At 42.8% G+C, this 17,185-nt stretch overlaps 1 protein-coding gene across 6 annotated transcripts in view; it reads left to right on the top strand.

The window, feature by feature from the left end:
* The window catches only part of NRK (Nik related kinase), a 98,816-nt gene that overhangs the window by 54,374 nt on the left and 27,257 nt on the right, over positions 1 to 17,185 (top strand). For 5 of the 6 annotated variants that reach the window (XM_062613293.1, XM_062613292.1, XM_062613294.1 and 2 more), the window contains exons 15-21: positions 1,021 to 1,173; positions 5,341 to 5,472; positions 6,287 to 6,354; positions 7,887 to 8,002; positions 10,722 to 10,819; positions 12,066 to 12,184; positions 14,712 to 14,805. In XM_062613293.1, the coding sequence (XP_062469277.1) occupies positions 1,021 to 1,173; positions 5,341 to 5,472; positions 6,287 to 6,354; positions 7,887 to 8,002; positions 10,722 to 10,819; positions 12,066 to 12,184; positions 14,712 to 14,805 (780 nt within the window). The remainder of the gene's footprint in view (positions 1 to 1,020; positions 1,174 to 5,340; positions 5,473 to 6,286; positions 6,355 to 7,886; positions 8,003 to 10,721; positions 10,820 to 12,065; positions 12,185 to 14,711; positions 14,806 to 17,185) is intronic. The other variant, XM_062613295.1, reaches the window with a different exon arrangement.

Raw genomic sequence — 17,185 nt, 5'->3', positions numbered from 1 at the left:
TTACATTTTCTTTCTGGCTTAAGGTAAAATTTGCCTTTCATTATTATAAGTTGCAAGTAATGAAACTCTGGCCTCAAGAGTATTATACCAATCAAGTTCACTGGGGCTGGAGTTTCATGGTATTTGGCTGTGGTTGCTTGTTTTAATAAGGGTTTTTTTCTGTTTTTTTTTTTTTTAATTATTATTTTGGTTTTTAATGATTTTTTTTTTTTTCTTCCCCAATTGAGATCCTTGAGGCTGAGTGGAATAGTTTTCCATTTCCTCAGCAGTTTCCTAGGCTGCGTTAAGAATATGCTTACCTACCTGTCACCGGCACAAACATCCAGATATAGTGAGATACCATTCAGAATGCCCACCCAAATACAGATAACGGGGAGGGGAATGGCATTAATCTTTACTGTGTAGCATGTAGAGCTGTTTCTTGGCTGCTGAATCAGAGGATATGCTAAAGATATACACTAGAGAATGAGTCATGTTGAAAGTGAAAAGATTAGTGGAGTCAAAACCATAGGATAAAGATTTTTGTAATGAGCCATGCCCTCAGGAACTAAAGAAACTTTATTCCTTCTAGGTCCTGTTGTTCAGTCTTTTCCACAGTCTAAGTAACATACCAAAAGGCAGTGTTAAAAGTATTTAAAGTAGAAAAGAACATGCAGTAATGTCAATGTTGTGGAAGGGGTAATAAATGCATGGCAAAACAGGCTGTGTGTTGTCAAAGATAAGTAAGTACAGACAGATGATTCCTCCCAGCTAAAATTCCAACCTGCAGCCAGGAGGATGGCCTAGAACACAGCAGATGGCAGCTTGGGGTCCTTTGCCTTGCTGCAGTTTGGAAACTTGATGGAAAAGGAAGGGTTGCAGATGGAGATGCAGTCATGGTTCATATTGTGCCAGGGCTGATCTCTCCCCAGTGGGGGAGGTCCATCAGAGATGATGTGCACTGTGCTGCTGATGGAGAACATCCAGGCTGCGACGCCTGAGGCTCAGTGTACAACATGCTGCTACTTTTCTCCTTCTCAGGCCGAGGACCGAAGAAAGCTAAGTGACAGCATCCAGCCTTCCCTCCAGTGGTCAGCAGTGCTGGGGCACGAAGCCATGCCACACACCAGGATGGGCTCCGGCAGCAGCTCTAGCCCTTGCACCCCTGCGCCGCAGAGAGCCGTGTTAGTACAGGTATGGTACTGCTGCCCCGGATGGGCAGGAGAAAGCGTGGGTGCAGAACAGCACGTCTGAAACCTGATTCCCTTCTCTCCTGGCACAAATGACTGAGGCCTGTGCAAATCAGCTCAGAGGTTTCTTAGTGCCACCATGTGCTGATAAGTTCTATGTGGAATTATACTTAAGACACTGCAGATCAGGATTAGATAACTGTTATCTTTAAATACTTGATGCCTACTGATTCCGTGGCATTACTCTTAAATGTGTCACAGAAAGCCTAAATGACTGTGCTGTTGCAACCCCTCGATAGTCTACTACCTTTTTGAGCAATCTTTTCCAGTGTTTCACCACCCTCATTGTAAAAAATCTCTTCCTTATCTCTAGTCTTTATCTACCTTCTTTTAGTTTAAAATCATCACCCCTTGTCCTGTCACTACAGGTCCTATTAATAGGTGCAGTTAGCATATTTAAGTCAAAGCCTCGCTGTGCCTTTCCTGCTCAGATTGCTTTTTGGTGATGATGCAAAAATCACCATAGGCAGCTGCTGGGAGAGAAAAGGCCATTTCATCTGAGAGCTTTTACCTGGGAAAATATTTGTGTATCTTCACATCCTTTTTTTCCAGGGCCTGTTTGTCATTTCAAGTCAAGAGTATTGTAACTGGGCTGAGTTGGTGGCCTGGCTTGTAGCGTCAAATCACTGGAGAGCTGTTGCAAGGTCAACAAGAAGGATGTTTGTATCTTAACCTTGGGTAGAGGCTGGCAGCTTTCTTGAGGCAAATATTTCAGCCCTGCAATAGTAGTGGGAGAGTCCATAGTTTATTGCAGGGCATTTGGGTGCACAGGAGCACAGTGGCTGCAGAGAGAATAGTCTTGCCCTGTTAAAATGATGCTCTTGGGATGAAAGGAGCTGTGTTCTAGGCTGACTGCATCATCTGGGACAAATCACTGCATTACTTTTCACTTTGTCAGTGCTTCTCTTTTTGAGAGAAGCTGCCCAGCTGCCAAGGGAAGTGAAGAATGAAGCAATATTTACCAATCTCTTACATTCCTTGATGGAAACTCCACTATAAAAATTTTATGATGTTTAAATTGATGGTGTTACTTAAGGATAATAGCAGCAAGTGATATATAGCTGTTATCGTGTGATTTCACTCCCTGCTGGTAGCTGCCCTGATACCCACTCACAAGTCAGTGCTTCAGCTGATAGAGACCTTGTGGACAGGCAGAAGTCAGTCTGTACTCTCACCTGCTGTGTTAGCGTGGAGACCAGATGAACTTAATGGCTAGTTTATAAATCCACTGAAGGGTTGTGTTTTCTTTTGCTGGTTGGCAGCAGCTGTTGATGAGAATAGCGGTGTGTTTGGGTATGCTGCCTGCATTAACTGTATGAAGTGTTAAGGGAGTGAGTGATGGACCAGTTAGTCACCTGGAAATTGAAAGACTCACAGCAGTACACTTGTGAAGTTCGATACATGTGTGTGCCATGTTGATTTAAAATAAAAATGAGCTGCAGAGCTAAAATGCAAGCTGAATTCATCACAGATGTCTGTGATGAAGAACTTCCAGACAGGTTTGTCTGAGAGGGATCATCTGTCATCACTGCTCCACTCAGACAAAAATGACTTATTTTAAGTGATCATATTGCCCAAATCTCTCTTAAAATGTTTTCACTGGAAATCTTAATGCAGCCCCTGAGGTAGAGGGTGCATGATTTCTCAGTGTCTTATATCCTATCTGTCTGGTAAGGGAAACGTGGCATATTACCCGATCACAGTGTACCATTTTCACTTGTCTTGTGTTTGCTGCAGCACAGCAGCAGATCTGGCACTCTGTGGTGGTATGGGATGAGCTGTTCTGGGCTACCTGCAGAATATCACACCTGACTTAGTGGAGGAATTTATCTCATATCTGAAATGAACTCCATTTTTTTATTGACTCCGTGGCTTTCCTGTAGGATTTGCTAGCTAGATCTCTGTTGTCTGGAGTAATGTGGCTGAAACAGAACAAGAAAGCTAACAATATTAGAAAAACTAGCTGTGCCTATCAATGTGTCATGGATTGACCCAGTATCCCAGAGCAGATCTACTCATAAGTTTAAGATGCTGTTTTGGAACAACAGTTGCACTTACATACCCCCTGTATGTAGGCTCAGTTCAAATAAAGATTCAGTGCAAATTTGTAACTTAGACATCCTCCAAAAAGCAGTGCAGTCTTTTTAAAACTTCTTGCACCTAAATCTTTTTGAACTAACCCTAGTGATCAGTCTTTTGTACTGTATCACCTTGTGTTATAATTTCAGGGGGCAAAGGGTCCTTTTCCTTAGCCCTGTTAGGTGTGCCTTTATGATTTTATGACGGTAGTCTGCTAGTTCTTTCTGTACATGAGAGAAGCTGCTGTTCTCTCAGTATTACTTATAATAAAAACAATTAAAGGCTCAAGGCTCAGTAGTTTAGAATCGGTGTTAGGGTTTGGGTGTTTTTTAACACACAGCTCCTCTCTTCACCACCCCACCCCCCCACCCCCAATTATTTTATCTGTAAAACTTAAGGGCAGTATGAAACATTATGGTTTTGAGGGTTATCTGAGATGGTTTTTGCTTGCTGTGGAATTGCAAAGACTTGTAGTTCTTACAGTAATCATCCCAAAAGCAGATGTCGCTTCTTGGCTTCACATGGAACCAGTGTACTGGTCTCTCTCTGCCCAAATAGGGTATGTGGGTACTATCTCCAGAGTTGGAATTCACAGACTCTTATATCATGATTCAACAAAGCTCATCCATGCTTTTAAGCACAAACAGTTTTTTGGTAGTCTGCAGGACTCAAAAGCTGGAATTTAGCAAGAAATGTAAGTACCTTGTCGAAAAAGTGGGAAGGAAAAAAATCTTCCTATAATCTGATAATAATACACTTGCTGTAAAACCCGTTTCTATACCCACGATGAATTGTTTCAGGGGAACACTTTGCTGTTGAAATAATTCTGGTTAACTAAAAGCTATTATTAGTGATAATCATGTTGGACAAAAAAAGTAGCTTTGACAAAATAAAAGGACATGGATTATGGGATGTTATAACTGCTGAAAAAGCTCTTTTCTGTAAGGGGAGTCAAGACAGCATATTGTCCCCAAAAGGTAGAAAAAGCACCTGAATATTTAACTAGGTGAACTCAGGACTGTTTTTTGGCAGTTGACTTTGCAGTGCTGGTCTGGGAGGTGGTGGTGGGATGTTTGAATGGATGTTTGGCATCTTAGATTGATTTTAGAGTTACTACCTGTCAATATTTAGGTGATTTTGAACATTGTTCCCATTAAGTAATTAGTTTTGTAGAGCCATAGGGAGTTCATAACAATATTATATTACTGAAAAGTTGTGTGCAATTCTCAGTTATTGTGTTTTAGTTTTTAAGACTGGAGAACTGGAGAATTTTATAGACTTGGGCTGATAAATCAATTTGAGTCATTCTTTGGTGGAACTGAACTGCATCTGCCTCTGATCTGAGCTGCAGGAACTCAGCTGGGACACAACAGTTTGAACTTTGGCTCGGACAAAAATTGCTAGCCTCTTCCTTAGGCTTGCAAGTGGTGGGGATGGTGCTCTTGCCATGCATTTGAGAGGTGCTTCTCAGAGAGCTCCCTTGCGTGGGAGGTCTAACAAGATAGAGCACAAAGTGGTGGAGCTTCAGGCATTTCTCTAATATTTGTTAATTTCTGTAACATCCAGTTGGTTCTGGCATAGGAATCCTTCAAGATGGGCCCAGCTCACACAGCTTTCCTGTGTGTTCCATCTCAGTCTTGTGTCCAAAGAATTTCTCATCTTGGGGAGGATCAGTACATTCAGTTGACATTTTTAGCTCTCTGCCTTTCTTCCCCTTTGGGAGATGCCAGTGTAATCGATCATTAGTGTGTAGAGTTTAAGGGATCTTTCGTTCCCTTTTGTTTGTTTTCCTTTTTCTTCCTTTAAATACAGAAAAAAATCAAAGGACCAATGTTGAGTATTCTAGTTTTGGTTTTACGCTGCTTGTTCTCTTGGCACAAAGACTTTGTAAGGAAGTGGTCTGTTGTTTTTTTTTCTCACCTCCTCCCCTCACCCTCACTGTGGTTAGGGCGTTTGCTATCCTAACACTCCAATTTGATATCTTTGAAGATACCTTTTAAACGCAGGCAATATGTATTTCATTTGTTTCAAGTGTGAAAATTTCCGGGCTAGTAAGGATGTGTACCACAGCAGTTCACTGTCAGATATGGTGACGACACCACTCAGCCCTGTACAGGATGATGTATTCTGGAGCATCAGTCAAAGTGAAGAACAACCCCCAAAGGTATGTGAAACTCTGGGTGTTTGGTACTGTTGGTGGTTAATAGCACTCCACTCAGTTCCCCTGCACTATGTAGGATCCATCCTTTGCACTTTATGAAACTCAATAAAAATCCCATTGCTTGTACATTAACTTAGTAATCTGGAAAGAGATGAATTCATAAGCAGGCCAATATTTTGAGTGTATGTCTATAATATCAGCAGGATCTGCAAGTGCAGATACACTTCTTCTGTTAGACCATGTAAATATTTGTACCTGCCTGTGAAAAATCTGGCTTGTTGCAGAAAAGCTCCTTATTTTGTGTAGTTCAGGTGGCGGGGTATTTCTCTTTTTAATAGAACTGTTAAGAACAAGTACAAGCATATTTGTGTGGGGATATGTATGTGCATGTGTGTATGTATTCATTTTATTACTTTGCAGCTGGGGAATGTTTCTGTGTGTCTCTTCCCCCAGCCCTTTGATAGCAACACTGGTAATCCACCACCTAGGGAAAGCTGCATTAAATGACTGCAGATGCTTTTCCTTGTCTGCTTTAAATATTGAGCAAGAATAATGCTGACTCTAAGGAAAGGTGCAAACCTCTTGCAGTCTGCACCCCGATAGATTGCACAGGCTTGGCGCAAATTAGAAGCACCTACTGCTGACTTGCAGCTTCCAGTGTTGATAACATGGAAGACTTCTCCACAGGTCCCACTGTAGCATTATTAATTTATGTTCGTTAGTCTTATTTTTGCACTGGTACAGAGTAAGCATTAGGTTTATTAACTGAGTGTAAAATATCAGTAGCAACCTTAAAACATTCTGTTAAATCCTTAAGGTTCCAGAAAGGACAACCTCTAAATTTTACAGCAGGGACCAGCCTGGCCATCAGAGATGTCTTTCAAGGTAAGCTCTTCAGTATTTTATGCTTATACCAATGCTGATTTACTGTCACTAGGAAAAGTAAAGCAAGTTAATTAAAAAATGAAGCCATAACCTCAGTGGCAGGAAAACTGACATGAGTTCATACATCGTTTGGTAAGCAGATAAAAATATTTTGTCTTCTGTGTTAGTTTGTTCACAAAAATAACTAACTAAACTTTGTGATCTTAAACCTGAAGGAAGTGTCTAAGCCAGCTTCCTTCTAATGATTGACATAACTGATGTAAAGAGAAAATTCTCTTAGACCTTCTCCTCCTTTACACGCAAGTTTGTTCCGTCATCCACTGGAAAGCAGTATTTTTAACATACGAGAGCTGTTCCATCTAACAGCTGTAATAATCCCTGCAATGAGTTATTTCATTTGGCTTAGCCTGTTTGGCATGCCTGAGCATGTTGGATGCAAGCTGTGCATCTGTTTCCTAGTTAACGGGCAGTGTGTTGGGCATTCATTGAACTTGAGATTTGGTGATGCTTTACTTTCCCTTCACATTAGAGCAGCTGGCTGCTGAAGGTGCAGGTTACTTGAGATCCTAACCTAGACACTGGCGATGGCAGGTGGGAGTGATGCTGGTCAGGGCTGCCTGGATGCTCTTGCAGATGTTCTGCATCTGCACCAGTGCCATTGGTTTCAAAAGGGAGTTAGGTGCCTGGATACTTCAGCAGGTAGGGGTCTGGCGCCAGCTGCCTGTATAGGCAGTCTCAGCAAGTGAAGCTTGCAGCTTTGTTTTACCTGGTAGTAGCTTGAACAAGCTGTCTGTAGATGTATCTTCACTATTTTGGCAGTCTGCCCTTAAAGCAGACTATTTTCATATCCCAGGAGAAAATGCCAAGAATGCAGAGAGCTTATCAATAAAGGGTAGCCCCTATTGGATGTCTACCAAGGGGAGATAATGCTGTGAGAAACTAGGGTTGGAGAGACTTGAAAGTGAAGCAGATTTAGCTGACATAACAAAACAATGTGTAGCGCTTCTGATGAGCCAGAGTCAGAGGTGTCTAAATAATTTTCAATTGAAGTCAAGCCCTAAATACTTAGAAATTCTGTGAGGCAAAGCAGAAAAGAACCATGCAAGTAATGCATTGGTCCAATGCATTATGTTCAATGCATTCCTTTCTCCATTGATAAGTAGATGACAATATATCTTGTAGTAGAGTACTGGAGCATGTTTGTTTATTTGTAAAAGCCATGAGATGTTGGAATCAGGAGTGACACAAATGTGAAGAGGCCAAGGGAGGAGTACATGTAGTAGGATATTTTGTAATCACTTAGGAGTCTCTGTAATCTCCCAGAATGACTGCACAGAGATCTTTCCTTCCATCATCTTCTCTCTACTGGGTGGCCCTGCTTGCAGCAGCAATGGATATGAAATTTATGTTTATCAGGAGTATTATACCATGCAGTAGAAGCAGGGAACTCAATTCAGTGGCTTAGAAGGTCCATTCCAGTCTGTGGTCCTGCATGCAAGGTACTCTCATCTGCTTTTTGTCTTTATGTTTAGTAACACTCATCAGTCATCTCCCGGGGGACATGCTCTGAAGCTAAACAGCAGCAGCAGCACTTCTGGCAACAAGGAGTGGGAGATGGGATCTCATCAGAGCAGCTGGTCAACCTCAGGTGACTCCTAAGTCAAAAATCCATCAGTCTAAATGTGTAAAATTCCTATCGGATGAAACAGGCTTCAGCAGGTTGTCAAGTGCTGCATTACAAATGGGGTATTTTTCTTAACGATGTCTTCTGATGGTGGGTTTTTGAAAGCCCTCTGGATTTTGTGGTTCCATGTTCTTAAAACATAAGTACTTCTTCTTTTGAGTCAGAAAGTAACAGTGAACATATTTCCATATAGGAAATCTGAATTGCCTCAATGAAGAATTGACAAATATCAGTTCTGTTCCACTTACTGACACCACTGAAACTCAGCAGAGCCAACATTACAGATGTATGCCAGGGTTCACCCACTGGCACTTTCTGCATAACCATATGTTGCTTTTTTGCATTGCCCACTTGATAGGATGATACAGATGAGCAGTTTATGTACACTGATATTTCTGTACTCTAATAATGCATTGGCTGAAGGAAGTGTGAGACTCCACAGCACCTTATGCTGCATTCCTCCAATAGTTTTTTTATTTGCAGAACGATAGTGGGACTGAAAAGAAAGACAAATGAAGTTAAAAGGTAGAGATACCCACATCAAATTGAAGAAGGATGCAGCACTGTAGGCTTTCTTGGTATCACTGGTAGTGGTGTAGGAACACAGTGGGCTTGCTCATGGTTGTGCAGAATTTTTCCTGTACAAACACTGGCTCCTCAGAGATGACAGGAGATTGTGGCGGATGGGGACATGGAGCAGAAGTGGATAGCTTTGTTCCTCTCTTGTTACTCCTAAGGGTGTTTTCTGTGGGTCAACTGTAGGGCAACTTCTTCCATAGCTCCTTGCAAGCACAGTGGTATGTTGCAATGCTTTTCCTCCAGCTTGACTGCTAAAGATGGGGTACATGGGGAATCAAGTTCAACTCAGAGCAGGGTGGATGCTAAAAGTGTTCTGAAACTACACCAGTGAGCTGCTGAGGTAATTTATTTTTAAACTGAGGCTCACACTGTTAATTTACAAGCCCTTGATAAATGAAGAACAAATTACTTATTTATGACACTTACACAGTAGAGCCAGTTTTGCTTTCACTAACTACGCAGAATAGGAAGCTTTGCTTCAAGAGAAACCAAAAACACATTTAAACTGCTTGGGTTTTGTTTCTTTTTGCTCTTATGTCATTTTGTGTTTGAATAACAGCATAGAGATGAGCAACATGCAGCAGCCCAGCTCAACTTTGCAGTGTCTGCGTGATGTGTAACTCCTGTGCTATTTTGGCATGGGGAAATGAAAACCTCACCAGCAATGGAAAAAATAGAAAACCTCCCCTGTGGTTTAAACTGTCTCCTTGGGTTCTTAAGTGTCATTAAATTACAGTTAGTTCTGACATATGGTGTTCCAGAAAGAGTTAGTTGCTTTCCCAAACCCGCAGGGATAATGAATTGGGCAGGAAAGGCCTATAAATACTTTAAAGCTAATATTTCTGCTGAGTCGCTAAGGTACTCATTGACCAGTAAGGAGTTCTAAAGTTTAAAAGCTTTGAAAACTGCATGAGTACATGAAGCCATTGTGATAAACCGATCTAAATTATCAAACACAAATCTGAATTTGTGTGAGCTTCAATTCTTCCTCTTTAACTTGCAAGGAGTCCTGTTGGTAGTGGTGGGAAAGGAGAAATTGCTGAACAAAGTAGACTTTGAGCTGGCTAGTGTGTCCCAGTGGAGGGTGAGGGTACATCTGCTTGTATCAGGAATTGTGCACAGCAGACAGTATCTCTTTAAGGCAACTTTTGCTCTTCCCAGGTAGCTCTGTGGGTAGTGGGGTTATTGAAAGGCAAGATTCACTTCATTACTTGCAAGCATCCCTCCTAACATGGCATCAGCACATGCAGATGGACTCCAGCTCTTCTAGTCTTGTTTGCTTGGGTGTTCAGTAGCTGTCCAGGCATGGTGGCAAGTGTAGGTCCCCATGCCACCAGGGAGGGAAGTGTAGTGCCACCAGCACCTGACCCTGGGCACAGTGTCACAAGGTACCCACTGCCATTGAGTTGGCTCACGGCAGGGGCAGCTCTCTGCAGATGAGGGCTGTTGTTACCTACTTCCCCACAGGCAGAGTGGAAGTGGGAGCTGAGAAGTGATGCTGTGTGCTCAAAGGGAAGCAGGGACTGCAAGGTGGTTCTCCCTGTGTTGCCATGGGAAGTGGTGAATCCTCATCTGCTTTTAGCTTGACCCTCCCATGCTCATGAGTGGAGTCTAATGCCACTGTTTGCCCTCAGTCCAGTTGGGTTTGGAGAATCAAACTGGTTTTGTGCAGCAGTTTTATGAAAGCCAAATCTCAGCAGCACATCTGTTAACTCATGAGTATGTGCAGCTGGGGCCCAGGCTCCTGCATCCTCTCCCTGACCCGCCTGTCTGCAGTCACCTTTAATGCTGGAATATGAGTAGCAGTTGCTAATACGATGAGCTGTCTCCCCTCAGAAAGAGGACCAGAGTCGGGGATTAGCATGTCCTCACCCTTTTGCCTTGCAAGCTGCCTTCCAGTCTGTAGAACTGGTGCTCATTGGGAGTATGTTGCCAAGGGTTTGGTTTTCTTGTCTTGCTCTCGCAGCATTAAACTACATCAGTACCAGTATATATACATAATATTGTAGCATCCAGAACCACAGGGAAACAAGTCTTATTGGTCCCTTCTCTCACCCTGCTACACATGCACTGAAAAAAAATACACTTTTTCCTGTTTTCCCAGGGAATGCAGGACCAGCCAAGGCAGAGAACGCTTTGTCCCAGAACCATTTGCAGCTGCAGAAGAAGCCTGAAAAAGTTTCTCATCCGGGCCACGTTGCAGTAGGTTCTTTTAAATCCATGATATTTTTGCTCATCATTTTCAGTGATGGTATGTCTGTGCAGACAGCTCCTTGGTTGGTGCTGGAGTTTGCTCGCTAATGAGTCCACCTGAGAGGCTGTGTGGGACTGGCTCGGGTTTACTGCTGTGTTAACGGGTCCATGGCTGACTTGTGTCCAGCCCAGGTCATCATCAGAGTTCGCTTTTCCTGAACTTGTCTGATCATAAATCTTTAGAAGGGAAGGGTCTGTCTTTAATATTTCAGGAGGTCATTGATCAGTTGTCACGCAGTCAAGACCATGCCAGTGGCTTGTGCAAATATCCGGTGTGTAACTCCCTGGAATATGTGCTGCCACTCTGTGACACACTCAAGATTGTCCTGGGTCTGTTTGCTGATCGAAAGGAATGATTGCTATTTCTCTTTCTTATTTACTGAGGCATTTCTTATCTTTGGTGTTTGGGGTGAGGAGGGGGAGATGCCTATTGGACAACCGGAGCCCGTGGTGCCTTGTGCAAGAGCTCATACACAGGATGTTCGAGCTCACATGTGGGATGCTTGGCATTTTAAAACTTCACAGGCAGGCCTGGGTGGCTCCAGGGGTTGCAGAGTGGGGCAGCAGGGGACAGCTGCGGCTTACTGGGGTCCCCAGCTCCTCCTGGCTTGTGAGGGACTGGAGGTCTGAAGAAGACTCTGAGCTTAAGCCATTGCCAATAGTGTGGGAGGCCTATACATGGATTTCTGTAGGACTGGGGTGTCTGACTGCCCTGTGGTTGTGAGCCATGGCTGTGCTGGTGTTGCCTTTCCAGCCTAAAGCTCCTCTGTACCTGGTCTGTGCAGGCACAGCCTGGGCTCAGGCATGGCCCCACAACCTTCAAGGTAGTCCAGGGCTGGAACAAAACTCAAGCTGCTGTAATCCTTTAGTGCTAGTGCAGAGCACTGCTTTTCTTGTGCGAGAAAGGAAGTACTTCTGTGCTCCTGCAAAGTGCAGAGATTGGATCATAAATGTTTGAGATGCAAAATAACATACTGACTGAAGTTAGTCACCTTTCAACTTTTGGGAAAATCATGTGTTTTATTCCTGTGTGAAACACCCACTTGTGATGGACCAGGAAAAGCACCAACTTTCTAGTAAAGCTGTGTGGTGTGGAAGTGACAGTAATTATATTTGGGGCAATAAAATACTGCACATGCTGTTTAGCGATGAGTTCTTCATGAGAAAAAATGTCAGCTGAGTTTTCTATATGCAGAGTCCACCCTCCTTTGCCAAGGTGAAGGACAGCTCTAACTCATTCTTAAAAGCAGCAGACTATTCTTCATCAAGTGATGAAGTCAGCAGCAGCGATGAGGATGACGTGAACCACACGAGGTTTGCTTGGTGTCTTTCTTTTAATTATTATTTTCTTCCTTTGCGTTACACATTTCTAAATATCTGGAGGAAGTTGGCATACATGCATCCTACCTCCCTCTGAAGTTAATATCAATCATTTATGTCAGTTGTAATTAAGCAGTTTAATTGCACTGTAATGAACTCCCGGGGGTAAATGTTTGCTCCGTCAGATGTATGCAGTGTAATTAGCTTTGATGACTTGCTGCCCTGGGACAATGAGGAAATGTCTCGTTTTAACTGAATGTCAGTAGGTAGTGCTTTTATAGGGATTGCTTCACATTGATCTATGTTTAATGAATTTCTGAAAATAAAAAAAGGAGAGCGAAGAAAAACTCTACCCCTTCATGCTAAACACAGGTTACAGTGAAAAAACCAAGGCAAACATGACCCTTGTATGCAGGTAGTCTGTTCACTCTGGGAGAAATAATTACCACTAAAAAGCTGATTCCTTCACCAGGGCTGTTTCTCTCCCCCTTTCCAGTTTCTCATGTTGATTTTGTGACTGACATCTTGTGGTGTTTTACCTGTCATGCAAACCTGTGTTCTGCTGAGAAATAATGGAGTGTGAGTAGCTCGCTGGTCCAGGTGAAAGAGTCGGGGATCAGCTGGCCAGTCCCACTGTTTGGAACAGCAAATAGAATTATTTTTTAGTATTGATGAATGAAACTTCTAATTTTCTTGCAAAGAAACTTAATTCAAGTTCTAGGATTTACTTTGAAGTGCATCACAGGCCACAGATCTCTCTTCAGTGGGGCTCTTGCTCCTCTGGCATCATTGCACACGCAATTTTGTCAGTCTTTAGGAAGAGGTGCACAGATTTGTAGCACTATTGGCGAGCTATTTGCACTGGCTTGGTACCAGTCCTTTCTCCTGTGCTGCTCTGAAGAAGGCAGTGGTTTTTGTGCCTGCATATGCTCCTGATTTGCATTTCTGAAGTTCATTTTCAAAGCTGAGGGATGAGGAGGGAGTTGTCTTTTTGCTGTATTGCCTTTATTTCCTTACTGCTCCTCTTCCAAACCACCTTACTGTGATCTGTAAAAAGTTTTATTCACTCTAGGTCATTGAATTCATCCTAGACCTCAGAAAGACTCTACATAGAAGTATGGGTTTGCCCTGCAGCAATGAATTTGCTGTGTGTGAGATTGCTGTGATCCTTGCATGCTGTAATGATTTTAAGGAGCGGTATCACTACCTTTGGAAGTCCACATGTGTTATTTGCATCTCCTCCCATAGAAAGGAGGACATGAGCCAAAACCAAAAAATTAAGAATGAAAAAGGTCCACGAAACCTTGTGCTCTTTCACAACCATCTGAAGTTGGTTGTTCTCTGCCAGAGCTCCTTTGTTATCACACTGGGCAACATTAAAAAAAAACCAACAAACCAGACACAGACACTTACATAAAAAACAAAAACCCAAACCCATCGAAACCCCCACCAAAACCCAACCAGCCAAACCCACAAAAACCCAACCAAATAAACCAAAAAAAATCTTTACACTGTCCTTCCAATTGGCACGTGGCACTGCAGGCCCTTTCACACCAGCATCCTGAATCAAGTCAGTTTTATAATTACTGGAAAGGAGATGAAAATGTAATAGGCTTAAATGAATTTCAGTAATAAAGAAATGGATATAAATACACAAGTGGAATAAATAAATAATATGGGGTAGAAATTCACAGAAATGGGGCCAGAGCCTCAATGACGGAAGTTTGAGGTAGTTTCACTTGGGTGAAAACGTTCAAAATGCAAAGATACCAGGGTTTGTGTAGGAAGCAATACTATGCTGGAGTGTATCAGCACAGCTGCTTGCTGCCTTCTTACTCTTTCTTTAGGTATATGCTTTTAGTCACTCTTAAAGACAGGATCCTGGGGTAGGTGGGCTTTGGGCCCCACCCAGTCCAGCAGCAATTAGGTTCTTCTGTCTATATATGCACTGGGCAACGTTTTGGTTCTTTTGTACGTGAGGATGTCCATGTTTTGGGAACTGGTTCACAGTATGAAATTCCAGCGTAGCCTATCCCAGTAGGCACTGTCAGAGAGGTCCCTGATACCCCCTTGCAAGTGCAGCTGATGCTCTTTCTCTGGAGAGCAGGGTGGCTTGTAATTGTACCCCACAGGGTAGTGTCTGAGGGGAGACAGAAGTTTTGAGGTAGATGCTTCTCAAATGACAGCAACCAACGACAGGGACCAGCTCTCACTTGCTTGAGCTAGGCAGTGCCTGAAAAATGATGGATGAAATGCAGGGACATAAAGGGATGCTCTCCATTGAGGTGGAGAAGAGCTTCCTGCTCTGTGTTGAGTGGTCTTTGAGCTCAAGTCCGTTCAGTCACATCCACACACTCATCAGCTTGCTTTTTTTTCAAGAACCTGTAAGTGTAAGCAGTGAATGTTAATGATGCTCACTTTTGAATGTGTATACATGGGGTTTTTTACTTTTGGGTGGGAGGGGTTGGCTCTCCCCAGCCCCCCAGAGTAGTTCTGCTCATTAATTGGAGTTTGTTACCAGGCAACTGCTAAGCAGCAGAGTGGCAGATTTCTCAAGGACAAGAGTACCAGACGGAATTGAACTGAAACCCCAAAGCATCATTGGAGAACAGAAGGTAATTTGCCCATTTGTAAGGGGGTGGGTACAGTGGGGGGGAGTCAGATCATTAATGTGCATGATAAATGCTGTATCCTTTTCTCCTCAGCAGCATTTTCACTCTGAAGTCCTGCTCTGTCATTGCAAATTATAGCTATAAGCCTTGAAAAAATGCATAGTTTCAGATTTTGTGCTATTTGTAAAAATGCTCACATTTAGGTATGAAATTGCACTTCTTTATTTGTCCTTGTTATTGACCTGGTAGTAGTTTCTGATGTCAACATATTTCTTGAAGGCACTGGGCAGGTTGCATAAAGCAGTGCTGTGGATTATTGGTGATGTGCATTGTAGCTGCTTTTTAAAATCTTGACATTTTTGATATCAATTTAGAGAATGATCTCTTACTACTTAAACTATTACCAGAAGAGAGGGAAAACACTTGATCTCTCCCCGATAGCTTAGCAAAAGATGTCTTCTGCTATGTCATATTGTGGCTCCTTCTTATCTGTAGTTTCTAGTAGAGACTTTAAGTCATGGGAATTTTCCCCTGTAAAAAGATATTAGTGCAGAAGAGATGAATACAGACAAAACAGAACAATGTTCTTTGTGGTTGGAAACTGTAAAAAATTATAGTAATAAGACTTGCACTCTGCATCAGAGCACTTCTCATGTATTACTCAGCGTACTCTCGTTTCACAGACAGAAAACAAATTGCCATGAAGCCAGTGTTTTCCTCAGAGCTGCTTTTGTGAGCTGTGGCAGGGCTGGGAACAAAAAGGAATTTTCTTTATCTCTGGTGTGACTTCTGAACTTCAGACCAGAGGGGCATCCTTCCTGACTGAGGAAGGAGTCCTGCTTTGCCTTTGTCTCACCATCCTTGAGGAGGAAAGACCCTGCTTTGGAGAAGGAATTTTAAACGGGGCATGAGCCAGTTTGGGTTTTTTGGTTTGGTTTGGTTTTGGTTTTTGCTTTTTTCCTTTTCTCTGTGGCAGAACCACTCTGGTGTTTCCCCTTTCCTCTGGTATCTGGGCACTGGAAATAGGTTGCTTGAGGGAAAGGAGAAAGATGGGGTTTTGGGGGCCCAGACTTGAGGATTAGGGAGGTTGGAAAAGAATGGAGGCCACAATTTCTGGTGGGTTTGGGGGAGGACATTGCAGGAGGGAAACAGAGGGATGACTGCCACCCCTCCTCACAAAGGTCTCTGCCTTCCAGTCTTCTCCCTTCTTCTCATGGAGACTCCTGTCCGTTTTCCCCTATCTGTTGTACCAACCACAGCCATCATGAGTCTCAGTGACTCCTTAGAATCATAGAATAGTTAAGGTTGGAAGCATTCCTTTCGCTGGCCATCAGCATGAACTGGTTTGAAGTGGTTGGACTTCCCAACCACTGATTGCCCAAATGATTCAAATGGGGGTTTGATTCAGCTTAGCTGAATCTGACTCAAAACTGAACAAAAAAAACCCATGCTGGCTTGATTCCCTAATCTCAAACAAAGATGTGTATGTTTTGGTTTGGGTTTTTATATCTAAATTAAACTGTAAAATACTTCGAGCATGAATTTGATTTTTTTAGTTAATTACTTGGCTTTTAAAAGGCAAATGTCTTATTTAGAATGAGATAGTTTTCTCTAACTCCCCACCCCCATATTTTGGCCAGCATTCAGAAAAGCTGATCCAATTTCAGGAGGCTGTTTATCAAAGTCAGTACAATGAACAGACTTGCCTTGAATTCAGCCAGCCAGAAGCTGCTTGAGTTTAGTGCTTTTTGCTTCAGTGTAATTCAGGAGCAATTCTGTAGTGTAGTGCTTGTCTCCTGTCACTCTATGTTCCAGTGCCAGTGGTGTTCAGGTACCCTGACCGATCACTGTCCTCGCAATCTGGGACACCACTTGTTTCATGCATCCCATCTTTCTTCTTTTTAAAGCTTTTTGGCCATGTATTCCCAGAAACCAACCTCTGACTCTGTGCTGCTGGGGAGACAGCTTGTGTGGTGCCTCAACCTTACATAGCTTACAAGTATTTCCTTGAAGCTAAGGTGAGATCCTGTAAGGAGGTTGCAGCACCAAACATCATTGTACTGGAAATGCTGATACTAGATGCAATTGAATATCATCATTCTAGAATAAGGTTTCATAACTCAGCAAATGGAAAGTAGCAATGCAAGGAATGGTAAGGGACTTTTCACTAAATACAGGCCAAGAACCAAGATGTACCTCTGCCTGTGGCAGGCAGAGGTCAGATCTGTAATGTTAGGACAAGCAACTTAATTCTGTCTTAAGTGTCTCTGAGGATGAAGTTGCTTCTTTACCTGTCATGGTAATGTAAATGGGGAACATTCATGGAAAACTTCAGAAGTGGGAACCCAGTGTTGATATCTCAGGTACAAACTTGTATTTATTG

This window comes from Pezoporus occidentalis, unplaced genomic scaffold (assembly GCF_034315485.1).
Source record: "Pezoporus occidentalis ecotype Australia unplaced genomic scaffold, CSIRO_AGI_Poc_V1 ctg165, whole genome shotgun sequence".
NCBI classification, from domain to species: Eukaryota; Metazoa; Chordata; class Aves; order Psittaciformes; family Psittacidae; genus Pezoporus; species Pezoporus occidentalis.
The sequence above is the reverse complement of the archived record's forward strand: the minus strand, read 5'-3'. Positions and strand labels throughout refer to the sequence as shown.